Genomic DNA, 16,127 nt, shown 5'->3' with positions numbered 1-16,127 from the left:
TTGAAAGAAAAAAGGCGAGGAAGCATTTTAATGTCACTTGGCTTTTATTCACATTTCATACTTCTGTTTAATTGATTCCGCTAAACTCTTGAAATGGTCCCATTCTCCTCATTCCAACCAATAAAAACAGAAGATAAGACCATAACCATCGCATTAATAATAATAATAATAATAATAATAATAAAAGCAGCATTGAAGTAACAAGTTTGAGTTTCCGTCTCCCTTCATTGTCAGCATCGTTTGAACAAAATCAACCTGAATGTCACAAACACACAGCTAGCTTGTGATAAACGAACCCTGTCCATCCTTTCATTATCGAATGGAAAAGGTTTTATACTGAACAACACAAATAAAGTTGAAAAAGTGACTCAAGCCATGTTTAAGGAAGTAGAAATCGATTGGTCTTGTGGTTGTGGACTGGTCGTCTACACTCTGTGCGGATCCAGCAGCACACCTGCTGTGCCTCCACAGCCGGGTCCCTGGGTCCTGCTACAGCCTCTTATAGATCCAGCCGAACTCTCGTCTCCTAACAAGTGGAAGCAGTCGCGTGGAGAGCTGACACACACGCTGCTTGCTACCAAGTGAGCTACAGCGGGGCGCTACAAACAACAGCCATGCAGGCACAGGTTACACGGCCTGCAGACGCACCTCTATGACCGATGGCTTCCACCGAAATACCTTTGGTTGTGATTTGACGTTGTTGTAAATGGATTAGTGTCACGTGAGGAATGATTTTCAAAGAAACGAAATACTAGCGTAACTAAAACAAAAGGCAAATTTCTTCTAACTGACTGAGAAATGAAGCCCCTTTCAGACGTTTCTGAAGGTAAAGTTGTGATGGAAAAGTCAAATTTACCTCAACACTTGGATCTTCTGTCTTATGTTATAGTATTTCTCCCACAGCTGCGTAGTGTGGTATTGTGAATTAAATTCAGTGAATAGATTATTTTTTCTTACTGCTATTTTTTTTTTTCATAAGTTAACCGTTATGAAAACGCCACTGGATAACAGGTAAGCGATCTGAGGGTGATAGTAAATCATTTGATTTAGCTTAAAAAACATCACAATTACTTCTATAAAATAGAAGCAATCGTTTGAACTGTGCTTAAGTTTTATTCAGTAACTTAGAGATTACTTAGTTATGCACTGACAGGGTGCTAAAAAAATGCCTTTGTGTTTGTGTTGTGCATGAATGCATTTAAAAAACATATTTTTGAAAACTGTGGACTTAATGTTTTTCACATGACGCTGTTTATGTGAAGTGTACGCTCTATGAAAAAAGAAACTTGGACAAAGAGTTGTTTTAGATGGTTGGTTAGATAAAACACATTTATCTAACCAACAAGCACAGAAGGTAATTAAACTGAGGTAAATAGGCTACAAAGACCTATTTACCACATTTAAATTATTGATTCTATCGATGATTATTGATTCTATGTTGCATTGTGTTTCTGTGTTTGTAATGATGTAAAGCACTTTGAAATGCCTTGCTGCTGAAATGTGCTATACAAAGAAAATTTGATTGATTGATTGATTTAAAGACCTTAAAGACAATGATCTATATAATTTTAAAGATGGACTTAAGTAAAGTTAAAAAAAAAAGAAGACGAATGCTTATGTGGGGAACTATGAACATGTTTTATTCTAGTTTTAACCCGTAATAGCCGAACTTAGGTCAGGTACTTTCTAAGGTAAACTTTTCACAATACTGCAAATTAACCATCATATCTGTTTAATATAAAAATATTTAATATATCAATCAGAAATTCAATAAAAACTAATTAAAGAGTTGCCAATTGTGAGAAAGTTCTGGTTTTATAATTTAATGTCTCATGCTAAGGAGTCGATTAAGAATGTTTTAATTTAGAGTGTTAAAAAGAAGGATTAAGAAGAGTGCGATCAAAAGCATTAAATGTCTGAAAAGGGCTTCATTTTCTTCAGATAAGGATGTATTGTGTGGATCTGTACACACACCTCCCAGATGTGTGCTGATGTAATCTATCTGCAGTGTGAGCTGATGGGCAGACCTGGGGTCAGTCACATAAATACATCAGTGCTAAAAATCCTTTTGGACATTTCTGATTCTGCCGCCAGCCACCTGTGCCAGTGTGGATTATGAACAGACATCAGCTGCAATGATATGGTCAGTGAGTGTATGTCAGAAAGGCCTCCATGGATGGGATTAGTGTGCTTACTTTCTCCTGTTTTTTTTTTTCTTTTTATTATTCTAACCACTAGATGGCAATGTTTGCTTTTGCCACCTAACAGCGCTGTGCCATCAGAGGATGGGCTTTCAGTCTGGATGAAAGAGACACTGATGTGACGTTGTCATCAATAATTTATTTCAAGTCTAAAACCAAAAAAAGCAGCCTAAAATAAAAAAAAAGAAAGAAGAAGAAGCTGGTGTGGTCCAATTGTTGGAAAGCCTGAATTCCCTCTCCTCCCCCCCAGTTCATCTGCCTTCGTCCTTATCCGTCCTTGTACGGATTCATGAGAGTTGCGGTGCTCCAGTGTGGACGTTCTTCAATCAATCATCCCCTCTGTGCGACCTCAAGTTCACCTTTTCATCGTCCATCTGCAGACTCTCTGGTGGCCTGCTCTGTGTCCTTGTTGTCCCAGTTGGATCTGCCGGTGTCAGTCACTGGTACTGGAGGTAATTTTTGAGGGACTGGGGCAGAGGGAGGCTCTCAATTTCCTTGAGCCGTTCTCGACCCAATGCCAGGCGGGCCGCACGTCGACACAGGTCCATGAGCGGCAGGGGCTCAGCTGAGGAGAGCGGAGAACAAAACGGGTTAGAGAAGCTACGTCAAATTGTCTTTTCAAACATCTACAGCGCACCTTTATACTTGCTGAGTGAATGAAAGACCAACACAGCGGCTCTATAATTATTTACATGCATTACTTAATGACACATGTTGCTAATGACTCCTGAGCTTATGCGCAACTGGATCATTAGTGCGCCACACTGAAAATAAAAGCAGACCAATGTTGTTGTTTTTTTTCCCCCTCAGATGATTACTGCCATTTCAGAGGAATTGTTAATGAGGTAACAGATGCTACAGGCTGCAGCACAACATTAACAGAGGAGACAGGATGCTGCATCATGAAAAACTGGCTGAAATATGGTCCAGTATGCAGATACCTATAAAAATGATTCACTTCCTGTGAAGGATTTTATACTTTGTCACAGTCAGAGAGTAAATAATATTTTTTCGGGACCAACGCAAGTAGTAGATTATGGTAAAGTGGAAGGAAATGGTCAAAGTTCTGAAAATATTTAAAGTGTAAACCCAAGATCAACTTCGTTTTTGCTGAAGAACCATCTACATTGGTTATTTAGAGCTCTATCTTTATTTTTCAGTGCAAATTTTGACATTTTCAAAAACCTGAAGATAAAAAAAAGCACAGCTGGTAGAAACATCCTTCAAAAATCTCGCAGTTGTAACTGTGGCAAAAGGTAGCAGCACAAAAATATTTACTCCAAGACGTTGAACACTGGATTGCAAAATTGGATTGTGTTGGTCTATCATGTGAAATCCCTATCAAATAAATAAACTCTGATTCTAATGTGACACAATTAGAAATGAGAAAAAGCTCAAGGATTTGAATATTTTTGTGAAGTGTTATAATGACGGACCTACAAATGGCTAAATTTGATGAACATTTATGATGTACATAAGTGGAAACCAGATGCAAACCATATTGCAAATCTGACGACCTTTTAAAGCTTTTGTTTGTTTCTTGGCCACTTAAGGTGGTTAAAGGTCTAAACTAGATTTTAAGAGCTAAAAAAATAGTTTTGCTAATAATCATTTGAATTCAGAAATGTGAGACCGGAATATAGTTACTTAAAAAGGTTTCACTGATTTGTATCAAAAATAAAAACTACAAAGAACCCACCTCACCACCATGTTAGGATGATATGCGAACATTTGTAATGCTTATGAAAAGAGAAACCAGTCATAGAAACAATCACTGTTTATGTCTAAACTGTAAACATGTTTAGTTCAACAGTTTTGTGGGATTTACTTGAAACCAGACTAACGTGGTTATTCTGCACTGCTTCTCTTTCTCAGCCCCATATTTGTTTATGGAGTTGAAAGAAAAAAGGAAAATAAAAAGGAGACAGTGTGTGGATCTCCTCTGAGAGGACATCTGTGTCTTACAAACTCAAAGCCCGCTTTAAAAAGGAGGCTGGAGCAGAGACAGCCCATCAGTCCCTGCCGCTCTCATTGAGGACACGCACACGGTGCCATCACCTGTTGTAACTCTGGACGTCCTCTACCGCCTGCCCCTCAAGCTGCAGCGCTCTCTGCATGCATGTGTTCAAGGTTAAACCCACAGGATAAAAGACAGCCCACCCTCCACACACTCACACATTCAGAGTCACGACACATAATCCACCCATCATGAACGTGTGTCCTTGCACTGCCACTGTCACATTAAAGCCCACTAACACTCAGAAAAGGCACAACTCCCCGACTTGTGGACAGTCAGTAGTTTTTGTCTACTTCGCCCTCTGTTTGACGATGCTTTCATCCAGGAAACCACATTTAAATCAAAACTATAGACGACGCTACTGATAAATAAAAGATTTGGTACTGTGGCCATGTGTGGTATGTTCAATTTCGTTCACGATGGGAACACAGTCAAATTGTTTTTGCTGAACCAACTGCCTCAAGAGTAAAAAGTATTTCATCGCACTAACGAGAAAATGCAAAAAAAAATCTTTCATCTGAAAAAGTGCAAGATCTTAGCATTTTATACTTGATAGTTTTTAAAGAAACACAAACAGCAAAACACGGTCATTCTTATACACAAAGTAAAAAACAATCACCTGATTTTATCCAGCTTTGAAATAAAATCCCAACACAAATCTTTCACTATATTTCAGAGCGTTACTGTTTATTTACTAAATGTATGGAAATAAAGAGCAGAATTTTTTTTCTGTCTTTTTTTTTCTGTCGATATAATGGAGAAATATGCATCTGCTACTAATTTTTTAAACAAATATTGATAGAAAATGATCCATTAGTTTGGGAATCAACCCGACCAAAGCTGCAGTTTTGGAGAAGCTCAATGCCGAAATCTATAAATCACATTTTTAACCTCACTCCAATCCTTACATTTGCCTGTTTATCAACTGATGGACAAATGTTCACTTGCTGACTAACATGCCTCACAACCACCACCAGGCGTTATGATGACAGGGTAGTAAACGCAGCTGTCGGTGGTCATAATCTTATGCCTGATTTGTGCAGGTTTCAGGATGTGACAGGACCTGATGCGTTAAGTTTGGTCTAAAATGCACGCCAGCATGCTTCACATAAAGCTGAATTATAATGCTTTATAAGGGTTATTTCACGCAATAAGAGCAGCATGCAGTGGATTTTGCTGTGTTCTCCTTCTGAAAGCTGATGAAGAACAAAGCAGACTCCAAATAGACCAGAGATGCTAAGCTGGCTTTAGTGCCTTGCTGGCCAGAGACCAGCGAGGAACAGAGTGTTTACAGACACCTGCTCGTGATTAATGCCCCTTTTTGTTCCAACAGGGTAACATAAGCAGATAATTAGCTTCGCGTAAAAGTATCTCTTCATAAACAAGCTATACAGACGACTGAATCCAAACCAAATATACTGAAAAAAAATAAAATAAAAATTAATCGTTGCAACAAAACTCGTTGAAAACTGACAAAGACAGATGAATGTTAGGGATACAGTTTCTGCAAGGCTTATTTGAGTTCAGGCATAAGTGGCTAATTACCTCTTTTGGAGAAAGAAAAGCCAATTTCTTGTCCTGATTTGTAGCTGGAAGCCCCTGTGTGAGTGCAGGAGACTTATTAAACTGCAGTAGACTGGAGCTGGGAACTTCCATTTGCAGAAGAGACGCTACAACAATTTTTTAATCACAGAGAGCTAACTGCAAGGGTATTTGTATGTGTGCAGGTGTGTGCGTGTGCGCGTGTGTGTGTGTGTGTGTGTGTGTGTGCGCGCACTTGTCAAAAGAAGCAATTTAACAGCAAATCCAATTAATTTGAGTGTGCTTGGAGGCTCTTTCGCATAGTGTTATGGAGAGGCGGTCTAAACAGACAGCAGTGTGGCTGCTATCAGGAGGGAGCCAGTGTCTTCTGTGTATGCGTCTCCTGCTTTTTACTCTCTCTCTCTGGAGAAAACACTGAAAATTTAAAAATATTACCAGAGAGAAGTAGACTGAAAATGAAAAGATTCACAAGCTGTAACTCCCACCTCATTAAATAGAAACTTAAAACTTAAAATCAAAAGAGCTAAAGAAGTTTGAGACTTTTCAGGTTTACCGTCAGAGATTTCATTTAATGTACCTCATTTAATGACTGTGGAGTCCCTAATGTATCCTAGCGTAACTTTTGTATCATTTAAATATTATTTGTCCGCTAAACATTGTGTAATTTGAAGTTTAAGAGATTTACAGCCTATTTATTACCCTTCTTCATTAGATATACACCAGATCTGATACACAGGAGAAGTGTCAGATTGTGATTGCGAATATAATCAAACGTTTTACACTTAACCTGCTCCGACCAGTGATTGGCTAGCTGGAAACTAAAAATGTTATCTGTTTTTAACTATGCATTGCTCTATAAATGGCAAACTGAATAAAAGCTCTTCATTAATCATCAGCTGCCTTCAGATGTTCATAATGGCCTTGTATTGCACGATAACTCTAATTTGCTGGGCTTAATTGCTTCCACAGAACCAAATCTCACTTAATTAATCTGATTCCATCGTGTTTGATTCTATAAGTTTATCCTTATGTGAGAAAAGGTAATAAATCGAAAAACTGTGGATCATCAGCCACTGGGTAGTTTGAATCTGCATCATTACGCTTTCAGAGTGGAAGGGCTTCATATCGCAGTACGGCCAGTAGTTCAGAAAAAGACAGTCATGCAGTTTCCAATACATTAAGCAAGCTTCTATTTATGATGCTAAACTAATTGCTAAACTAGTTTAGTCAGAGTTTAATCGTTTCATAATAGAAATTTTCAAGGAACAGGTAAACATTTATAATTTTTTTAGTTGGACTAATATACAAGAAAGTAGTAAAGTACTTTACTATTGCAAGTAAAAAGAAGAGAGGAAGGAAAACATTTCTGTCCTTTTTGGGGGGTTTTCAGATTCTCCCTGTTGTTGAGAATGTTAAGAATCAAACCAACAACTTGCTGTTTTTTTTTACCATCCTCAACCTCTCAAAAGGAATCCCTTCAAACTTGAGAGACATCAGGATGAATTCTGGGAGAGTCGGCCCGTCGTAACGAGGGACTTCTGCTCTGATCACGCATCTTTCTATGAATATGAACCGAGACCCCTGATCTGCTGCAGCAGGAACAACGAGTCATATGGGAAGGCAATGTGACACAACGCCTGTAATGAGATGCAGTACAGAGTGGTGAAGAGCCCGATTTATAGACTGTGGAAAATGATAATGGGAGTGAGGGCAAAAAATGGCAAGAGCAGCATCTCTTTTTACTGATGGATGTAAAAACTAACCTGAGGGGAACACCGGAAGAGAAATAAAAGCAGCATAGGTATAAGTTTAGAGGGGACAAAAAAAAAGTTCAGAGAAAGAAGAAAGGCTTTTTTATATATAATTATTATATAATTTTATATTATTATATAATTTTCATGTATAATTATTTATATTTAAATAATACTGCAGTTCTGTGTGTAGGTAGATGATCGTAGATCCTCACATTAAACCTGACTGGAATGAAACAAGAATTGTAAAACAGTTCCTTTAGACTTTTAAAGTATGACTACTTACTATTTTACATACTGCTTCTATGAGCTAGTTAGGGTTAGAGATATAGAGAGAAGGTTGAATTATTTTCCATTCAACCATGAGGTTTGTTTCTGACAGGAAATGGGACAGACATCTTGCAAAAGGTAACAAATTAATGGAAGCATCAGTAGAAACATAAATAAATAAATAAAAAATTTACAGATTGAAATGCATCCCTGCCATCACCCTAATATTTAGCTCAAATCTGCTTTCTGACTGAGCCACTCCAAGACAACAATATTGGATGTTAGTCCAAAGAAATAAATAAAAGGATTATTTTAAGGCTAAAACTGTGAGGGGTATTAATAATTTTGAACTTGAATGTATGTTCTCCATCCCCAGTGTTGCAGAGCTCTTGTTGCTGACGTTCCTGAATAAACAGAAAAAGCTACCAAAATAGTGACGCCACTGTAATGTTCGCTACTTCACAATTCTTATCATTCTCACTCTTTCGTCAAGAATACAAAGGAGGCGGCATCGGTGGAGGATATATATCTCTACTCAAGACGGCTACACCAACAAGGTATGAAGGGATAAAATGTTATTTTCCATTTAACTCGACCAACAGGGAAATTAGAAAAGTTAAGCTATGATTCTAACTTGCCTTCCTAAGCTATTCGACAACTTTCTGTTTGTGCTGAGTTAGGAATATGACTGCAGTTCAAACTATAAAGTTTAACAGAGACGAGTTGTGGGAGATGCAGACTTATTCAGCCCCAAATCTATTAAAACAGCACTCTGTTTTTTAATAGAGTCTGTTACATGTATCATAGCTCAGTTTTAGAAAGATCCAACATCGTTCACACATGACACATCATTAGTAATCATTCATACTGAAAACATAATCCTGCAAACCAAATAGAACAAAATAAAGCAAAATGTCTGTTGTAAATAAGAACAAGATGTTATGATCTCATGTTGGAATTAGCCTCAAATTTGAATTTCTGAAACAAATGCCTGCAAAGTCTATGTAAATGAGTCTGGATTTAAAAGAGTGCTTGCAGACCACAAGGAGCTGCGGCTGCTGGCTGATTGACAGGAAACATGGTCCCAACAAGAGGCCTGTCAGCCGAAACAATGGAGGGGATTAGAAAACGTCATTGTTAAGGTGGCAAAAGACGCTGGTTTCTCTCAATCAGCTGCGTCTAAAATTTGGAGCCGGAACAAACAAAATGGGAAGGTTGTGAAGGGGAAGCGTCCAAGAAGACCGATGGAGACATCAAAGCGTCAGGACAGAAAACAAAATTTTAAAATAAAGAAAGAAAAAGGAAGAAAAATATACAGAAACAGGAGTCGGTGTTTGTGAGCAAACTGCAGAAACTCAGCTAAATTAAATGTAGTTAGAGGTAAACTGATCTCAGCTTTGCAAGCGCCATTGCAGGAGGGCACACTTTAACCGAGCTGTGTCATCTCTCATTCTGCACCAGCCAAAGAAATGCGATATAAAATCACATCGGATATCTTGGAGAAAAAAAGATCTTTTTCTTCTTTACTCTCAAGTCTTCCTCTCTCTTTTCGCTTCCTCTTCATCTCATCTGTAACTCTAAACTTTCATTTTCCACCCTTGTGGGGTTTTTTTTAGTACTACATAAATAAACCGGGTAGGGACTCCTCCATCAACAAAGCCCCGCTGCTGCTTTTTAGAGTTCTTCTTTTTTACTCTAAAAATCTAGAGCATTAATCACCTGGTATATTTTTTATTTAAAAAATGTGTCCAAGTTGAGAAAAAACACCTCTTTAATCTCTAAATGGCAATAAGGGTCAAAAAAGCACATCTCTGTTTAGCTTGATGACAATGCAGGCATTATCCTGTTAGCTATGAAAGTGCTTTCTAAGCCTCAGAGGTTGAAGAATTAACAGGGCCATGTAATCCCTTAATCCTTTAATTAAAGTCAATATTATTTTAAAATGGGGAGAAAACTGCAGTTTAAGGGTTTTCTTATGTTGACCTTTGTCTGCTTATAAGCTTGTGCATGCAGAAAAGGCTACAGCTAGCAACAGCTCAATAATCCAAACAGCAAGACACATATCACACCTGTTAACCCAATGTCAGTTCACTGACCCATCGCAGTGTTTTCCAGTTAACAGGAAACATGCACAGAGACAAATATTTGCACAAAAGGAAATCCACAAGTCTCGCAAGCATGATGACAGCTAGCAACGCAGATGTTACAGAGCACAAACAAATGCAAGCTCACGAACACAGGAAATCAAAACAGGAACACTCATCTCAAGAAGGAAACTGAAAACTTCATGAAAATACATAAATATTATTAACATGATTTAGTTGATAAAAAAAATTATCCAACAGCAATCATATAAAGATGTTGCCCAGTCAGAGTAAGTGTGACAGCAATAAATACTAATTGTGTTGCGAAAGATATGGAAAGTCACTTGGCAAAGCTGTTAGTTTTTATCTTTTGTTGCCTGGAAACGGACAATTTTCAGCTCAACTGATCCTAACTGGTTTTTGTTTGATTGGTGCAATCAGGTCACAGTTCCAAATTTCAAAAGTGTGGAAGTCATTACAGACATTTACAGAGGAGCAGCAAAAGCAAATGAGACAGATTAGCAGTGATCATCAACATTTGATGGTGTTATCCAGGACATGTTACCGTGGAGTATTGTCTCTGCTGCTCAGGCGTTGAGCTGTTTTAATTTTCCTTTAGGATGGGTAAAGTATTTTTAATTTGATTGAATATTTCTTTCTGTATTTTAAGAGTAAAGGCTGTTTTGCAGTGACAACGAGCTCTCATAGCATGACAAATTAAACAAAATACTTTGAACACTGTTGATTATAGCACTTATAGTTAAAGTGGTATACTGGCACTAAATCTCCAATCAGTGCATCTCCGAAGTTATTTGGTTGTTTAGCCGTTTATTTAAAACTTTGGGAGGGAACAAGTACTAATGCTTAATTTAACATTTTAATTAGTGGAAGTTGAGATTGTAAACACCCAGAAGTACTGCATACTTGAAACTTGGCAGGGAATAATGATTTTCTCTTTCCCCTAAAGTTAAAAGTCAGATGTAAATGGTGTTAGAGGGGACTTTCTTCAGTGTGTGTCAACATCAAAGCTTTCTGAAATACACATTTAAACATCTCTCTGCCTCCATTTGACGCGTACCCTGGGAATCATGAAAAAGATGCAGCAGTTACTCCTCATACATCAATGAGAAAGGCAGAAAAAGATATTTAAATCTCACTTGAAAAATACCCCATCTGAGCCGAGGAAGGGATTAGTCGATGGTGTGTCTTCACTCTTTTGAGCACAGTTCTCTCTTTTTCAGGCGCACCAGGAACTCATCTCTGTCCAACACTAGTGTCCTTCACAGCCACGGTCCACCTTATTCTGAACTGGCTCTGCGTCTTCTTCCGTGCTTCATTATGCAACAACACCAAATGTTTAGCACAGTTACCCTTCAGGAAGCCGCTGTGCAGAACTGATGAAGTAATGGAGGATTTCTCAGAAAATCCTTTTGTACTTAAAGAAGGATGCAGCCACATGACGGGAGGTCTGATGGATGCAAACAAAGACCGTCTCACACAGATTTAAAAGGAGCAATCTTCTCTCAAGTCAAAACTACATATTCAAAATATTTCAACAAAACTAATGGTAGCGCTTAAATCACTTGAGACATTTTTTAAAAATATGACTAATGTCTTAGCGTCCACATTAGTGTCACACCGAAGAGGTGGGCACTGTGGGCAGATCTGGCTACTATAGAGACGAGCGATGGCGGTAATACAAGGCATGGTGGTGTTTCTTTTTAAAGCTCTGTTCTCTCTTTACCATGCAGAATTACTGTAAATCCAATGTGCGCTGTCTCCTCCGGGATGAGAGGAGAGGAGATAAGAGAAACAGGAGGAGGCAAGATGTGAAAGAGAGGTGGAAAAATAACGGTGGCGGGGGAGGAGGACGGGCTACGGAGGAGCAGCAAACGGCTGAAACGATGAAGAGGAGAGCGATGTGAAGAGGTCAAAGCAGCAGAGAGGTGGAAGGAGTTAAAGGAAAGCTACATAGCAGAGAGAGTACTAATGCCCTTTACTCCACTGGGAGAAGGGGAAAAAGTTATCTAGAAAAATGGCGACTTCAGGAGGAATCTGCTGAAACACAAATCAAAATAGTAATAGTTATTTCTTATGTACTTTGTAGGGAAACTCCTCAGGAGACATTTTGTTTCTTCACATCTAACAAAACACCAAAATGTGAGCAAAAACCAGAAAATACTCTACTCTGATCCAGCCATCAATTCATCCTCTTCTATAAATATCAGGTTACAAAGGAAAAGAAAAGCCAGAGATCTGTCTCCTCTGTGGTCCTCCAGCTAAATCTGGGTGGTTCAAGGCCAGAATGAATATATAGTTCCTCCAGCTGGTTCTGGGTCCATCCTGGGTCTCTTCCTAGTGGGAAGTGTCTGGAAAGTCTCGAATGAGGGAGCGGCCATCATGACCAAATGCTTTCATAAATATTGCCATGTTGAACAAGAAGATGAATGCTGCAGCTAATCGAATTATTATTATTATTATCTGCTAATTGTTTCTACGTTTGCAAAGATCTTAAAATCAGTTGTTGTCCTCTTTCGCTCTGAGAGAAGTTTATACCAATCTTCTTAAAGATTGGTATAAGGCGATCAACCAGAAAACTGCAATCAGTGCACCCTAGATTTTTTTTATACCTTTTCAGACCTGGAGGAATTTAATAGAATCGACTATAAAAGCAGATTTGAAAAATCAATGTTTAATTAATGTTTAAAAATTGTGTTGTGATTTTCAATTTCTGGAATAAAGTGGATGTGATCAAATGAAATGCAGGATTCGTTTTAAAATGCCATCTAACGTCACTTTTCATAGTGACAAATAGATTGAAGGAAATCAGTATTTTCATAATGAAAATGATGAATGACTATATTCTAGGTTTTCATGGTTAAAAGTAAAGTGCCAATCTAGTGTGAGAATGAAAAGTTTTTTTTACAAATGTCATAGGATTCCACTCTGAACTACAGGAAGCCTAGTTTTAGCGTATAGTGTATATGTATATAAACTCTGCAAAAGTGTTTTTTCAAGTCAACGAACAAAGAGTTGGTAAAGACAGAACGAATAAAGGGAAAAAACAAAATACCAGAACAAAAAAATGTTGCTAAAGTCGTGCGAGAGGCCATAAAAAGACAGCTGCGGCTTTACTATAGAAGGTCTTTTAGAAAGAAGACGGGACAATGTCCCCCCACAAACACGTGCACAAACACAGACATAAGCTTTCTCACGTGCACACGTGCAGCAGACGAGCCTCTGCCACCAAACTGACAGACAGACTGAGATAACAAGCCAGCTGATCCATCAGCAGCTTTATGTGTCAGGTCAGGCTTTGTGTGTGTGTCTGTATTTATACATGAGTAAGGACATTTTCCTGATCCTCTGTTTTTTTTCCAATTATATTGAGCTCTACTACTTAGGTTTAGAGGTATGGCGTGAATTAAGCTTTTGTTAGGGCTAGGGTTAGGAATATCCTATGGTCAAGGTTAGGATTAGGCATAAATGTAGTTCCTAAAATTCACAACAAAGTCCTCAGATTGATAGAAATAAAATGGTGCGTTTGTGAAAGAGTAGCTTTTTCTACAGACACTAAAGCACCAAAACAAATATCACAGGTACATAAAGCTGTTTTAGGATGATATCAGCAGTTTTACACTTCAGAGAAAACACTGCGTTTAGTGTTTTCTAAATTACTCATGTAATTACATGAGTAATGTTCATCTCTACATCCAACTAAGTCAGAGCTTGTCACAGAATGCAACAAGCTTATACTTGATGGCAGGATGATTTCCTCGAAGTCATGATTAGACGTAAAACATGTAGGAATTGGGAATATTGGCACACTTTAGAAATCTCAGAGTAGAGTGAAGACCTGGATGCACCAGAATCAGATTGACGACAAATAATTTTCTATACTTTGAACGTAACACCATCAGGCACAATAACATGACTACATGCTTATCCTGATGATGTTGATGTTGGCAGTAGGTTCGCATTTTGTTGTTAATGCCAACTACAGGGTCATGTAGGGCAAATGTGATTAAATTTTTCTAAAAACGAAAAAGAAAAATTGTGAGCAGAAGATTAAAGATATGCCAGAAGTCTGAAGTAAATCTCTACAAAATGAGGTGGATGAGTGAATTCCAGGGGGCAGGTATGAGTCACTTCTTCCTCTCAGGCATCATAGTTATTACTTCTTCGCTGTTCACGACTTCTATAATTGATGAATCAATGAGGAGCCCACCTGAAAACACTAAAGGCTATGTTCACACATTTCATTCCTAATAACGACGGTTTCCTGTTCCACCAGTCTCATGATAACTACAGATTGTGTTGGTGCACTGGGGTCCAATATGTTGTGCGGAGGCCAGGGGAGAGTTTCTGACATCAGAAGAGGCAGAGCTGATGCAGCTGTTGATGCCTCCACTGCTGGACAGCATTAGGGGTCTAGTAGAGGCACAAGAGTAGAGGTTAACCAAGGAAAAGTAAACAGCTGCTGAGAGTCCTGTCTTAATATAACGTTTGAAAAGCAGAGAAACGAAGTCAGATCAAAGTAATGTTAGTGAGCAGAAGCAGGCGAGAGAGCTGCAGAATGGAGCTGCAGAGAACAGCAGCTAAAAGGGGCTGAAGGCGCACACATATGTGGGAATCAGGAAGGGGGGAAAAAAACTGAACATTACAAATACAAACAAGTGGAGCCAGGACACAAATAGAGACTGGAGGCAGAAGCCTGAAGACAGAGACTGAGGATAAGGAAGGAGCATGTGGAGCTGAAGATAAAGACAGAGGAAGACCAAGAACAGGATGTTACAGCAGAGCTCGAGCGGCTTAGTGGCAAAGAGGACAGGTGGGAAACATGCTGCAGGTCAGAAAGGGCAAAACAAAAGATCTGTAATAGAAGTGGAGAGTGAGAGAAGAGGCCAACAGGAACACAGTTAAAAGGAGTAAAGAGTTCATCCTAAATACTCGCCTAAGAGCTCGAATGGTGTATTTCTGATGAAGAAGAAGTGACTATTTTAGGTTTAGATTGTGAGAATGTGAAATAAAATGCTTCTGACCCCACCTTTGACTTCTGAAGCCAGAAAACAAAAGCATGTCGCTGCATCCCAGAGCTCTTTAGCGGTAAACCAGCAGCAACAAACAAGAGAACAACTGAGGATCCTAAAATAGTGCTTTAGAGGCCACCTGAAAGAGTTTTACTCCCGTTCAACAGGGACCCCTGCTGTCACTTCCTAACATCATATACCAAAAGCAGCTTTAGGAAACACACTTCACTGCTGAAAGCATGCACACTTTTTTTTTTTGAGTATTCACCCCTTGAGCTTTTCTGTCACACAGAAATGTTTCAGAGGTTTAAAGAAAAGTTTAGCATGAGAGAAAGATAACCTAAGTGCACGCAAAAGGCTTCAAATGATGATTTCATTTATTCATAGAAAAAAAAAGGCTAATCCAAACCAACTTTGCCTTGTGGGAACATATAATTACCCTGTTGTTATACTATGAGTTAAAATGTGATTAATCACATTGCTCTGGTTTAGTCTGCCTCATTAATTCTGCTCACTATCAGAAAATCCTAACGGGAAATACTTGCGTAGAGCTGGAAGATATTAGAAAATCTTGCGATGGTGGTAATATTGGTGAATATTGCAATGATATCAGTTGCAATATATGCCTATTTTCATCCTTCCTCTCTGTTGTCTGTTTTTCCTAGATTCTGTGAACTTTAACCTTTTGGGCAATGTCCTTTGTGTGCAGTGAGAGCCTCTGCTGCATTGAGACTGTCCAACCAGATTAATGTTCCATCAGCATGTCAAATGCAAGTTCATAGCATTAGGAATATTTTAACCAAAATTAATGATCAGTCTCTTTCAATACGAGTATTGCACTCACTAATATTGTGATGACAATATATTTGTGATATTCTGTGCTTAAGTCCAGACATCAGCTTGGTATCTTAAATCCAAGCACATACGATGATCCACAAACACACCAGCAGGTGCCATTCATACTCGTATTGAAAAAAACTTATTAAAAGAAGTGAAGGTTTTGATTTGGCCTAGTTAAAGTGCAGTCTTGTACCCAACTAAGCTTGTCAGGCATCACTGTATACAGGACGCTCTTGGAGAAAATCTTTCCAAAGTAATTGAATTGTCATATTTATGCAAAAAAAAAAAAAAGGGCTAAATCTCTCCACGGTGACATAAGAGACTCATTAGTAGTTATGGGCAACAATTTCGGATTTTGAGGGGGAAAAAAGTCATTTTTTTCTTTTACATTT

At 38.5% G+C, this 16,127-nt stretch overlaps 1 protein-coding gene across 3 annotated transcripts in view; it reads right to left on the bottom strand.

Moving 5' to 3' along the window:
- Nucleotides 1-1,595: 1,595 nt before the first annotated feature.
- The window catches only part of LOC114147143 (SPRY domain-containing SOCS box protein 4-like), a 71,086-nt gene continuing 56,554 nt past the window's right edge, over nucleotides 1,596-16,127 (bottom strand). For all 3 annotated transcript variants that reach the window (XM_028021708.1, XM_028021707.1, XM_028021709.1), the window contains one exon: nucleotides 1,596-2,766. In XM_028021708.1, coding sequence (XP_027877509.1) covers nucleotides 2,639-2,766 — 128 coding nt within the window. In that variant the 3' untranslated portion in view covers nucleotides 1,596-2,638. The remainder of the gene's footprint in view (nucleotides 2,767-16,127) is intronic.

The sequence above is a fragment of the Xiphophorus couchianus genome, chromosome 6 (assembly GCF_001444195.1).
Source record: "Xiphophorus couchianus chromosome 6, X_couchianus-1.0, whole genome shotgun sequence".
In the NCBI taxonomy this organism is placed as follows: Eukaryota; Metazoa; Chordata; class Actinopteri; order Cyprinodontiformes; family Poeciliidae; genus Xiphophorus; species Xiphophorus couchianus.
This window is presented reverse-complemented; position numbering and strand designations above follow the sequence as displayed.